This window comes from Phycomyces blakesleeanus, assembly GCF_001638985.1.
Source record: "Phycomyces blakesleeanus NRRL 1555(-) unplaced genomic scaffold PHYBLscaffold_13, whole genome shotgun sequence".
In the NCBI taxonomy this organism is placed as follows: domain Eukaryota; kingdom Fungi; phylum Mucoromycota; class Mucoromycetes; order Mucorales; family Phycomycetaceae; genus Phycomyces; species Phycomyces blakesleeanus.
In genome coordinates, this window is record NW_017265146.1 from 1,312,088 (window position 1) to 1,324,230 (window position 12,143).

Here is a 12,143-nt window from a genome sequence, read left to right on the forward strand (position 1 = left end):
TATTATAAATCATGTCTGGAATACACCCAATTTCCCTTCGTCCCTCTGAAGGACACAAAGATCTTTTGTTTAAGATGACCAAAATAAAAGAATTCATGGCCAGTGTACGTGGTGAGCTCACTACAATGCATGCAGCCACTCGTGTTGTTTTTGGACAATATAGCGATGGAAGATTCCATACATCTGCCTATGTTTCTTTTGGTGGTATTCTTATTACTGCTGGTCTCACTGACAGAATTCCTGTTGTTATTCCACCTGAGTTCAGGCGCAATCATATTGACAAGGCCTTTGTAAGTATTACTGTATACAATATTTCGACTATTAAACCTTTTTGTTAAATAGGAATTGATTTAGTGGTACATGTGGAATTATAACCTAAATTCGAGTGATCCTGCCTGTTGTGGCGGTTGAAGTTGAAGAAGTTTTAAGACGAAGAATTGAAGATTTGAGATAAGAAACAAAGATTCGTGAGAACTTGTGTAGGATTTGTTTATTGAGAAAGATTTGGTATCAAAGTTTGATGAGGTTCCTACACTGAACTACTACTGCTATTTATATTATTTTGGATCGGGAAAATTATATGACTGGGGTCAGGTAATCGATCCTATCTGAGCCTTAATCAGAGCAACGTGATCTTGGGATAATTAATGTATGATTAATTATATAAATGTGTGTAGTCCCAATGAAGTATTAACATCGAAAGTAAATGTGTTTATGAGTTATAATTATGCTTATAATAATCCACTGATGTATCCCATATTATGGTGATATCATCATATGAAATATAATCACTATCAAGCATGCTAAACCTGTGTGTTAAATAATAAAGTAATCGGTAGACACCTTTGACTGGAATAGCTGAGGCCTTATATTATTTCCTTCAGACTTATTCTCAATTACAGCAGTAGTCAATACTCATTTACAGCACTGCCCTTGTCCGTGCAAACGAGGAAAAGCTGAAGTGGACACCGGCTGTCTACTTCAACAAAAGTGCTAACAAAGAGACCATAGTCAATCTCCTTGGTTACTTAGTCCCAAAGTTTCTTTGGGAGAGGATAAGATAAAGCGAACTCCAGAAAATGTTCACACAAACTTCCGTAGCAGAGTTTGCAAGGTGAGAGAATGTCCTAGGGTAAGAGCTGCTACAAATGCTCAGGGAAGGCGGGCTGCCAGAGAAGCCGAATTCAGTCATAGAATAAATATTGATATTAATATAAAAATAAAAATAAAAATTATTGTTTATTTCGTCTTATTTATTATCATCTTCACAAACTCAATAATGACGATTTATATAGAGGTAGTAATTATTCTGCTCTATTCTTTTTTGTTATTGTCTTGCTTTTCTTTCTTTTAAAAAAAATTAAACGAAAGAAAGAAGGATATTTATAATTATTGTTTTTTAAAGTATAAAGCTTTTTTTTTTGTAAAACAACTACCAATTTTTTTTTGGACAAGTCCTATTCTCTGATTAGCAATTGATATTTCTAAGAAGATTCTATGTGCAGGCAGAGTTGAATGATAGTTTCATGGTGAAAGTGGTGATCCACAAATTTCAACTCCATCTTTATCTCGTGATCTATCTACAAGCAAAGGAAGCCAGCTGACAAATGCAAACACGTGCTATTCGTAATGAGTGAGGTGAGTTTTGAAATAAAGGGAATCAGAGAAGGAGTGAAGGAATGTATAAAGACATATTGTATATGACAAGTAGATGTAGTTTTGGTAACATCATTACTGCCAAGAAACAACGATTGCAAATATGATTCATGACCAGTGGTGCCGTTATTACCATAGGACACTTGGCCAAGGACGTCGATTGATTTCAACTTTGTGATTTGATCATCGGAAAATAATGGAGAAGCGGAATTGTGGTAATGGACGATATTGAGGGTGAGGTATCCGAATTTGGAGTATGCCAACAAATGGGTATAATTAATATCACTTATTGAAGAAGGGTTACTAATTAAAAGTAAGAAGGGTGTAGGTGGGAGAGGTTTTGTCTATTATAGTAATTATGATAGTTCCAGAAAAATCCACAAATGCTTAAAAATGAATGGTAGCCGAAGAACGGGAGCTTGAGTGGGGCATGTGTGAGCAACCTTGGTAAAGTCGTCCTTGTAAATATATTTAAGGAAGCAGCCCATGAACGTAACCTCATGGCTGCTTTTACCATTGGTACTGATATTCTTAAGTAGGCCATTGTATCTCTCGGGCCCAAAGAGCCAATAACCACACACTGGTTCAAAATCTAGAATAGGTTCACGGACGTGGAGGTGTGGGTGTAGGTGCATGTTACATGAGAGAATTGTGGTAGTGTATAGAGTGTTGCATTCTTCACAAAATTGTACGAGATGTCTATGGGCGGTATTAATATCATTGGATGAAATACTGGGCTTTACAAGGTAATGGCAGGCATGAACAAAACTGACCCAGTTATTGAAATAGAATGAGGGGATTACCGACTTCAATGTCACGGGAGAATACACCGACACCCACGACTTCCACTCGTCTGCTTTCGCATATATAAACTTCTTGCCGACTTTGCTTCTCAATGCAGTATATCTTTTTGACATAATCATATTATTGGCTATCTTCTGTATGGCGATGAAACCCCTGTCTCCAAGAATATTATGCTAGATCCACTGATATATCATTATTTTTGCTGTTTCTGGAAACAGGTTGTGTACGGAGTCAATGATCATTACACGTACTTAATCAAAGTATCCAAGGCAGTGCAACGGTGACAATCGAACACTGTTTTCGATTTTCAGATACTGTTTTTCTGAAGGGGTGACTATGCTCTTCCACTCCTCAGCATGCAGCCTATTATCCCCACAGCTACGGTGAAACCACTCGGACTCTTTAACCCCACAGAAATTGACCTTGTTTGTGGTGTCAAAGCAAGTGAAATGACGGTTGCACTTAAAGCATGTACATGTGCTATTGTGTGCGGTAAACCCGCCGGTCTTTCTCGCAGCTGGGATGTTGCAGGAAACCATCATAAATCCAGCCCGAATCCCTCGCCAGCAGGGAACTCGAACGTTTGAATTCTTACTCCATGATACAGATGTATCAATTCATCTACAATTGGCTCAATGTAGTTATTGATTACGTGTGTTTTGGGCTCTTTGGGTCCAAGGGCAAGACCTACAAGGATGATGTTTTCGGCTTTAAACCACTCACTACAAGGTAAGTTGTTGGTCACCACGTAGCAAAATGCAAATAGCACAGTAAATACTGCGATGAATCTGTGTACATGATTCTCAGGAATACTGCTGTTTGAAAACATATCTACTTCAAAATAGAAGAAATTAACACTTTTTTCCCTTCTTTTTCTTTAGATTTTTCTTTAACTTTCATACGAACATTCATTGTTTACCTCTTCAACTTCAATATCAAAAATATTGCTGTAATTTTCATTGCTCTCATAATCATTGTCAATTTCATTGAAATCCCCATTGATCTTACTGTGAACAGAAACATTGCCGACTGACATAGGGGAGATATCCAAAATGGGTAAGTCAGACTGACATGAATGTACTTCCACAGATCCAGATTCATGGATTACAATAGCTACAAATATAGAATATAATAAAAAAGACGTTTTCTTATACTCAAATAAATATGTCTTAATATCTGCATCAACGTTCGTTAAATGTGTCTGCGCACCTGTGTTAAATATAAAATCTATTAAAATATAGAAAAGCTAAGCTTATACTGTGAATGCCATATCCATTTCACTTCTAACGGTATCTTTTAAAGATGCCTTCTTGCTATAACGATGGGAAAATCTCTTTGGTACTAAGGTGTATCCATCATCATTTTTAATGCATTCAGTGCAATGGCACTCATCAAAGTTTTGTTCGATTATAGAAGACATGACGTTTGTGTTTCTTTAATGATGGAATAAAAGGGAAACAAGTGCTACATGTACTTTATCCACGAAGTCTTTATAATAATAAATAGAATAGCTTTTGTTGTTTATTATATCCGAGCCAATAGAACACAGTAAAACTGTGTTTTCAACTTGTGGACATGAAAACTATCCCACATTTTCAATTGTTATCAGGCAACTATGCACATTGTAATGTCCACCCTTTTTTCCAGTGTGATCCATTCTCAAACACAAACAGTTCTGACAACACCGCTATTGACTATTAATGAGGGTCCATTCTCGATATCTAACCGCCCAATTGCTGGTATGGTGCAGAGCTACACCCATTTCCAGCCTGAAGTAGAGTCTGTTTTGTCTGCCGTCGTGGAAGAGAAAACATGAGGACACTTTCCGTATAAACTTCACAGGGAAAAATCCTTGCTGGAAAAGTTAGCTGGGCGTAATCGGTTTTCTCATCGTTGAACAAGTAAGATAAGAGTAAGTATAATTAATGGTTTTTGTTTAAATAATTTTAACATATTTTTTTTTCCTTTTACAAAGCTTTGAAGACTACGAAAAATCAATTTACCGACAAGGAAAACCTGGAGTCTAAGTTTGTTGAAATTTTTGATGGCCTTCTTGAAAAGGATACAGTGTCTAATATTGAGTCAGATGAGGAGGAAGAGTATACGACTTATTCTTCAAGAAAGAGACAGCCCTTGGTAAGGCATTGATGACAAAGAAATGTCATTTTTTTATTTAGAATTCCTAATTGCTTATATTATAACACAGGTCAAAGAATACTTTAGCAAGTTAAAAGGACGGAGAAATGATCAAAAAGAATAAAGGTCATTAGCTTTTCCAAGTGTCCAGCTATTCCAAGAAACGTCGAACTTTTGAAGGAGAGAAAGGTGCGTGTTGTTGCATGGAATAGCACACGGCAGTAATAAAAAAATACTGAGTATATAGTATTTTATTGATTTTTATTGATTGTTTTGAAAGATGTGGGTTGAATCGATAAAAGATGATGCGGTAGTAATGTCAAGATGGGAATTAATAAATAAATAATTATTTTATTTTATTTTACTTTATTTTACAGCCGATTAATGAAATATAAATATATAAAACAATTATTTAATTATATAACCTTGATTGTTTTATCCACAGTTTTTTTCGTTGGAAATTGTAATATCGCTCTCTGTAAGTTTATTTTGATAAAAGCTAAGAAAATGGTGAGCATTGGGTATTAAATATACAGGTATTTTGTCTTTCATATTTTTGGTAAAAACAAGAAAAATAAATAACGGTTTTTACTATTCGTTGATAATATAATTCACTATAATTTTAAATATTTGATAAAGAAGTAATGCTAAAACCAAAGAAAAATAAAGACAAACCCTTTCGCAGTCAAAAAAAAACTCTTATTATAATTATTTATATTAGTAATATAAATCATTCTATTTTTTTATTTTTTCGTGACTACTTTTCTAGGCAGTGGGATGACTAGGCGCTTTTGGATCCCACCCTGGATGTTGTGCGTAGTCAACGCGAAATACGAATGCAGACGATGCACCGGGATGATGCACGCAATACTCTTCTTAATAAACCCACTCACCCACAAATTCAGACCTTACCCAACTAACGGCTTAATTCTGACAGAATGGCAAGTCGCAAATCTTTTTAAAAAATCAAACGTTGACACTTTTGATTCTACCAATCTTGATGACAAGTAAATATGTACTCAATCTGACCAGGGAATTTAGAGATGTCGTCAACTATCCTACCAAAAAAAAACATAACCCGCACAATTGAGCTGCGATATTTCTTCTGTTCACTAAAAAACTCCTGGCCAAGCAACGAAATATTCTTCATCTTCTGAATGTAAATGTTTACCAGCACATTCTCACCAAGTGAAATACTCCCCACGCCGCAGAAAGAAAAGTATTCTGGTAAGCCTTGACATAGAATTTGAATAGCCATTAAGAGTAGACATACTTCATTGTATTCAAATTTATAACTTCAATGGCATGGTAGTTGGTGGCGACGTCTTAGTTCCGATTACATTGTACCATAGGCTGTTGACGACTTGCTGGAACATCGGGAGGTCGAATGGCAATGCAGGAGGATAAGCATTATCAATACACTGAAGACACGGTAGATGAGATTCAGATAGCACTTGCGCGACGCCTTAGGAAAATATTATCATACGCAGCAGAAGATTAATGGAATACACACGAAGAAAACATGTCGGTGAACGCCTTATCCAGGGAAACACTCATTAATGTCATCTCAAGACCATTGCGGTAGTTTGTCTTGATTTTTTTAACTTATCACTGCACCACTCAAGAATATATATCCAAAATGTATAAACCGGACCAAAGTCAAGCGTCGACTCACGCAAGTGCATATTTGGTGTGATACTGCTTTTTTCGTAAAGACTCTGACATTATTTCCCAATTTCACCAAGGGGTTGGCGTGCGTAGTCTATATGTAAGTATGTGTTTGATGAGCCTCTCAACTTTCGGCATGTTCTCACAAGGTTGATCTAGTTTTTGAAATCCTTTTTGCGCAAAGTCTCGCTCAACACCAACAGCAAGTACACCAGACACCACAATCGCTACTCACCTGCCTTCATATATGGGAACCCAGGCGCGACTTTTTCGAACAAGACGGCATGTTCAGAAGGAACAGTCATATCATCAGCAAAGCGTTGCATACGAGCAATAACAGCAGCGGAAAAATGCAAAGCCATTTCAAACGCTGGCCATACGGTTTGCTATCACAAAAATATATTGTGCGTGAGATCAACAATCGTGTAAGCGGTGCAACTCTGAAAACTGCACGCCGTTCTGATTCTCCGAATTTTCTCTTTCTACATCTGATTCTGTACAAGACCACATATTGGTATATATCGAATTCATCTCCTTTGTCCGTGACACCCAGCTTTCATAGTCGCCCCAACGTAATCGATCTTACTTGATGCAATAAACACGGAGAAGTATAGATTGAATTTATGACAACCGTTTGTGTTTGCATGTTATGTGAATCCGGCAGCATTTCTAGCAGCAGGTATGTTGGAAGTAACACGCATTATAGCAGTATGGACAGCAGTACCACTAGGGAACTCGGTAGCCTTCGCAGTTATACCACCGTACAACTCTACCAGCTCATCAACAAGATTTTCCAGAAAATTGCCCATCTGATTATTCTCTGCTTCCTTTGGACCAGGCATGACACCAAAGAGGATGATATTTTCTGCTTTCATTTGGTTTTCCCTGAAAAAATTGCTGATCAGTAAATATAAAGCACCACCGGCATAAGTCCGGCCTTCAAACAGATTAACCCAATTCACATTCAATGTCAACATGAGATAATGGGTATGATTTACAAATGCCTCGTTGGCTTCATCGAGCAGTTCAGTCTAAATTGCATCATCATATACGTCCGTCATCGTACTTTCTATTGTTTTGCTTGATCCAGAGTACGCGATTTAATCATCGAACCTGAGGCTGTGGGAATTTCGTGCCACGATATTTTCTCAGTAAGCTGTAAATAAATACCATGAGAGGGACTAGCTTCTCAATTGCTGGATCAACATACAGAGAATTACTGTCATATATAGATGGGGTGGAAGGTACTTCTCGGAGGAACAGTTGGATTTATGATAGCCTGGCAAGTATATGACAAACCGTTTGTTACAGATGGTGTACTTGAAAACGGGTTTTCTTCGTAAGATCGAATCCAGACATGATCTTTTATACATCAACGATGACATGAGAATCAGTATCCTTCTCACAGGTAACAAGAAAGTGCTGGGATAATTTCAGTGTTGAAGATCGCCCCTGCTTGAAATAAGTAAGACGCTTGAAAGACAACACCAAATCGAGCCATTAGTTGAGTGACTTGAGGAATACCATCCATTTTCAAATATGGGATTACAAAAAGGCAAATGTTATGATAAGTATCATTATTATCTGTAAAATGATTTATGTATATTTCTTTGTTCAATAGGTGCATACCTGAATCCATCGTATCTTTAAATACTATGACACCGACAATGTCAGCTTCATTCTCATCGTTGGACTCCTCACTTTAATCCGGATAGTTAATGTCAAATGACGATAGCGGTGTCTCAGTGTCATACTCTTCTTTAAATTGAAAAGGTTTGTCTTCTCTCAAAAAAAGTATACTATATGTGGCGGTTTCAGGAAATCTAATAGAAGAAGTACCTTTATCTACGTTAATAAAAATAAAATAAAAATATGTTTTATACGATTTTTTTTTGGTCTTGGTTATTGAGATATATCAGTCTATTATCAATTTAATTAACTCTACTAAGCTTACGGTCTCTATTAGTAAGAATTACAAATTGAATTTTATATATATCTTTTAATATAATGATAATAAGGGTTATACTAGCTATCGATGCTTGACAATTCGTTGCAGCAATGTTTTAACTACTATTCAAATAGTGTTCAATATAAAAGTACAACACGTGTTGGGTGCATTTAATATTTTTGAGTAAAATACTTTTGGGTGTAATAATCTTGATTAAAATACCCGTGAGTAAGATTGATCATAATACTATTAATATCATTATTAATTGTACATCTAGCACACTAATTGTTTGTAAGTTTCGGTCACGTCTCGACAGTCAAACATCCGACCTTTGTGTTAGAGCAACCCTTTCAATTTAAATATTTAACAAAAAAAGGCGTTGGTATACATATATATAATATTAATTACCAAAGTACAGAAATAAACGATAATTATCATTAAAACATGAGTGTAAAGTAGGCAGGGAAAGTACGCCAAGGTACATCCCTAAGTACGCATTTTACTCTTTCGTAATGATATAGCTCTCGATACCAGTGAGTTTCGTTTTATATTACCAGCCCAAGGTATTATAATGGACGCCACAAGTACTTTGTAGCTCTAATGTCTTGAATTCAAAAAATAAAATAAAAAATAAAATAGTAACTACGATAGTACTCGACAGAACCGTGTATATATTTGACAGTATAGAGATACTTGTCTTTGTTTTTTCTATTAACTTCTTTTATTAACAGCTTCTACTGTATTTAATTTAAGCCAAAAACCAAAAAAAAAAAGAGTACTTGTATATGTGATACCCAGAGTCAGATATCCTCGTAGTCTTTAAGAAATTATATATATACAGTAGAATATTGTTTTTCATGCTAATTAACCATCCATAGTTCTAATTAAAGCAAGATATAGTATCTTTGTTTTCAGAGAGGTTCTTGTAGAGAGCATTAAATGTAATTGCAAAAATATTTATAAAGCAATTAGCAACAAAAGTTTCGTATTTATTGTACAGTTTTTAATGCACCCAAGGTGGTCAATATACTTTACACTTAAGTGGCTGCTGAATAAAAAGAAAAAGAGAAATAAAGACATGCTTCTATACTAATATATCTTACTTGTCATGAAAATAAGCAGTTGTGCAAATCATTAGGAATGACGCTACTAAACTTTTCGACTAGTTGGCGGATGGGCATAGATGAGCAATTATCGGTTTTGGTCGTAAATAAATGAATATGGTACATCAAAGGAAACCATTCTGCGCACACACCCGCACCTACGCAAAACAATCGGATCCAGAGCATAATCAAATAACACTGGATTTATACGTTTTTATATTTCTTACCATTTTATCATTTTTCATGAAAATAATTAAACCGCCAACACAAAGCAACTGTCGAAAAAACAAAATAATATTAGTATAGTTGCACCTAACCAAGACTTATATACCATCACAATCCTCATCGCCCACCTTTATGACAACGATTCCGCTAATATTGAAAGGCAAGTAGTTATTCCTTTCTTTTATGTTGCTCATTCACGCACACAAACGCCAGCTGTACCAAGATTTAATTTGAGTTGAGTGCAATTTTAGACAACCCAATTTCTTTGTCATTCTTTCTTTCCTTCTTTCTTTCTAAATTCAGTGCAATAGATCTCTGTTTCCTAAAAAAGGATTAGAGAATACATAGAAGCGCCTGTAGAAACAGATGATTTTTTAACATCAAGCAAAATGCATCGACTCTTGTCCAGGGTGAAAAAACGCGTGATGACGGATACAGATAAGGTATAGAATAACAATAATGAGAATAAAAAATGATTGATACCTTTGGTGTGCGGGATGAGGCCAAGATAATTTTATTGACAATGAACGTGAATGAGAAAATATTTGGGAGTTATTGGATTCTCACTTTGACCTCCATGTGGTTGATGGTTTTAACCTCTTAAAATGCATTATCATTGTTGTTTAACTTATTTATTTTTATTACTGTTTTGTAATCGTTCCAAATTCTATCTAGACAAAGAATCAAAATGGGGAAAAACATCGTTTAATTGTTGTGGCTCAAAATTTAAATATTATTTATTTATTTATTGAGCCATGTCATACGGAGGATAAGCCAATCGTTTACCTCTCTTGCGATGCGTACTGCCTGTTCATACATATTTTCCCAGGGGTGGAAAAATCTTATACTTCACCTCCTTGTAATTTTCTGATTTTCTGGCTCTCTTCCTTTTTTAAAAAAAAACGATTGACTTTCTGTGGTGAAACTACTTATTCTTAAGTTCTTTACAAAACAGGTTTAACTTATTGTGCCATCACAAATACTATTATCACTCAAAATAAACTCTTTTCACAATAAAAATTCATATTAGTTAAGAATATTGTATCTTATTTTTTGAACCATTGTAATCACCGTGAATTATCCCAAGCGTATATAATGTATAAAAGCCCTTTATTTGTAAACAAAAACTTGCCCCACCAATAAATTGGCTTTCGTTTCTGGTATGTAACGCACCTTTATCATTACTCGATTTAACATGAAATGGAAGCTTTTCTTTTGTACATATGCTTTCTACAATAGCCATAAGTACAGACGCTATTCTTACCATCTTTTTCTCATGAGTATTAAACCTTTACAGTAAAAGTATATTTTTTCGATCAAGGTATATACCGACAAACAAAAATTAGTTACCATCACTGCACACGCCTACTCTTCTTATTATTTACCGTTTCAAATATATATATATATCGATTATCCCTATTTTTGCTGATATATACAACAGGGGGCCTAAAAAATATATAAAATAAAAAATCATAATAATGTGGCTTTATCATACAAAGAGAATGCGAGTAATTGTTTTCTAGTTGGTACATATTAAAACTTGCTCGTGGTCTTGGTGAAAAGTCGCACTTTTAACAAATATAATATGTTTTTAGAGTTGTTCTTGGTAAAATACGTGTATGCGTGCATGTGCGCTGGTGTATGATTGTAGTAATGTCGGTTGTAACTTTCGGGCATGTTGATGTGAATATGTATGGTTATTGAAAGAGATGCACACAGAAGAAAAATAAAATAAATAAATAAATAAATAAATAAATAAGAGTATTATTTTTGTTTATTCTGCTTGAAAATAAAACCCCCCGTCCTCATTCCTCAACTGGAATCATTGCACCAATGACTGTAACAAAAATTATTTTTCTTCAACTTTTCAACCTTTCAACAGAAAATATAAAGAATATCAAGTATATATATATACCTTTTGTAATTGAGATTATTTGAACAATCTGTCGCCTCGGTTAAAGGGCAAGCAAGATACCAAAAAATAAATAAATAAATAAATAAAAAATATTCGTTTCAGTCGGCATTTATAATATTATTATTTTTTTATTTTTTTTTAGAAATCAATATTTTATCAAAAAATAAAATTCATATAATTCTACTTTTCTCGACTTCTACTGATTGTATTTATATGCTTCTTGGCTCTATCGATAGCTAATAAAGAAGAGTAACAGAAAAGTGGCATTAGAGGCGCATTGTCGGCTTTTAGAATTTTTCGGAGTTTGAATCAAGCCACGATTAGATGGCCGCCGGGATTTGGTATAGTGGGCAGGTTGGTAGATAATTAAAATAAATCGAATATTGCTGCTCAAGTATAACATTATCAATATATATTAAAAGAAAAATATTGAATTAATCTAAAAAAAAAAACATGGGCTTTCACACAATTTTTTTGAGTATCATAATTTGGTATAAATGCAATAAAAACATTACAATAAAACAGAACAAAATAAAATAAAACTAAAAAGTTAAAAATATATATATATGAAATCTAAAGTAAAAAAGTAAAAGACAAAATAAAAAATATATATCTAATAGGGGGTTTCATTATCTGTTTTACATTTTATTTTGTGAGATATTATAAATTGAGAGATTTTTACCAGCTA

At 34.5% G+C, this 12,143-nt stretch overlaps 8 protein-coding genes across 8 annotated transcripts; 2 read left to right on the plus strand and 6 right to left on the minus strand.

The window, feature by feature from the left end:
* Positions 1–11: 11 nt before the first annotated feature.
* On the plus strand, positions 12–997 carry PHYBLDRAFT_73365 (hypothetical protein; the record flags this gene model as incomplete). Its single annotated transcript, XM_018442841.1, has 3 exons — positions 12–290; positions 484–594; positions 926–997. 3 exons carry the CDS (start codon positions 12–14, stop codon positions 995–997), a joined length of 462 nt encoding a protein of 153 aa, XP_018290675.1.
* A 527-nt stretch (positions 998–1,524) lies between these two features.
* On the minus strand, positions 1,525–2,579 carry PHYBLDRAFT_169759 (hypothetical protein; the record flags this gene model as incomplete). Its single annotated transcript, XM_018436157.1, has 3 exons — positions 1,525–1,580; positions 1,736–2,000; positions 2,100–2,579. The coding sequence occupies 3 exons, from the start codon at positions 2,577–2,579 to the stop codon at positions 1,525–1,527; spliced, it is 801 nt and encodes a 266-aa protein (XP_018290676.1).
* A 132-nt stretch (positions 2,580–2,711) lies between these two features.
* PHYBLDRAFT_146822 (hypothetical protein) lies at positions 2,712–3,880 on the minus strand (the record flags this gene model as incomplete). Its single annotated transcript, XM_018431732.1, has 4 exons — positions 2,712–3,050; positions 3,113–3,294; positions 3,367–3,573; positions 3,742–3,880. The coding sequence occupies 4 exons, from the start codon at positions 3,878–3,880 to the stop codon at positions 2,712–2,714; spliced, it is 867 nt and encodes a 288-aa protein (XP_018290677.1).
* A 207-nt stretch (positions 3,881–4,087) lies between these two features.
* On the plus strand, positions 4,088–5,516 carry PHYBLDRAFT_146823 (hypothetical protein; the record flags this gene model as incomplete). Its single annotated transcript, XM_018431733.1, has 4 exons — positions 4,088–4,239; positions 4,303–4,334; positions 4,436–4,596; positions 5,382–5,516. The coding sequence occupies 4 exons, from the start codon at positions 4,088–4,090 to the stop codon at positions 5,514–5,516; spliced, it is 480 nt and encodes a 159-aa protein (XP_018290678.1).
* Positions 5,517–5,885: 369 nt separating this feature from the next.
* On the minus strand, positions 5,886–6,626 carry PHYBLDRAFT_146824 (hypothetical protein; the record flags this gene model as incomplete). Its single annotated transcript, XM_018431734.1, has 2 exons — positions 5,886–6,061; positions 6,500–6,626. 2 exons carry the CDS (start codon positions 6,624–6,626, stop codon positions 5,886–5,888), a joined length of 303 nt encoding a protein of 100 aa, XP_018290679.1.
* A 285-nt stretch (positions 6,627–6,911) lies between these two features.
* Positions 6,912–7,437, minus strand: PHYBLDRAFT_73370 (hypothetical protein; the record flags this gene model as incomplete). The annotated part of the gene is made up of 2 exons (XM_018442842.1): positions 6,912–7,295; positions 7,378–7,437. 2 exons carry the CDS (start codon positions 7,435–7,437, stop codon positions 6,912–6,914), a joined length of 444 nt encoding a protein of 147 aa, XP_018290680.1.
* A 229-nt stretch (positions 7,438–7,666) lies between these two features.
* On the minus strand, positions 7,667–9,347 carry PHYBLDRAFT_169763 (hypothetical protein; the record flags this gene model as incomplete). Its single annotated transcript, XM_018436158.1, has 8 exons — positions 7,667–7,848; positions 7,894–7,964; positions 8,019–8,109; positions 8,219–8,223; positions 8,405–8,458; positions 8,767–8,809; positions 8,992–9,029; positions 9,316–9,347. 8 exons carry the CDS (start codon positions 9,345–9,347, stop codon positions 7,667–7,669), a joined length of 516 nt encoding a protein of 171 aa, XP_018290681.1.
* Positions 9,348–10,507: 1,160 nt separating this feature from the next.
* On the minus strand, positions 10,508–11,489 carry PHYBLDRAFT_159187 (hypothetical protein). Its single transcript, XM_018433937.1, has 2 exons — positions 11,456–11,489; positions 10,508–11,208 (listed from the first exon to the last, which is right to left on the minus strand). The coding sequence occupies exon 2, from the start codon at positions 10,781–10,783 to the stop codon at positions 10,571–10,573; it is 213 nt and encodes a 70-aa protein (XP_018290682.1). The 5' UTR covers positions 10,784–11,208; positions 11,456–11,489; the 3' UTR covers positions 10,508–10,570.
* Between the last annotated feature and the right edge of the window lie 654 nt (positions 11,490–12,143).

Bases quoted from the DNA above. Each gene is read 5' to 3' on its own strand.
- PHYBLDRAFT_159187 (XM_018433937.1), bottom strand. From the start codon at position 10,783: ATGGCTATTGTAGAAAGCATATGTACAAAAGAAAAGCTTCCATTTCAT.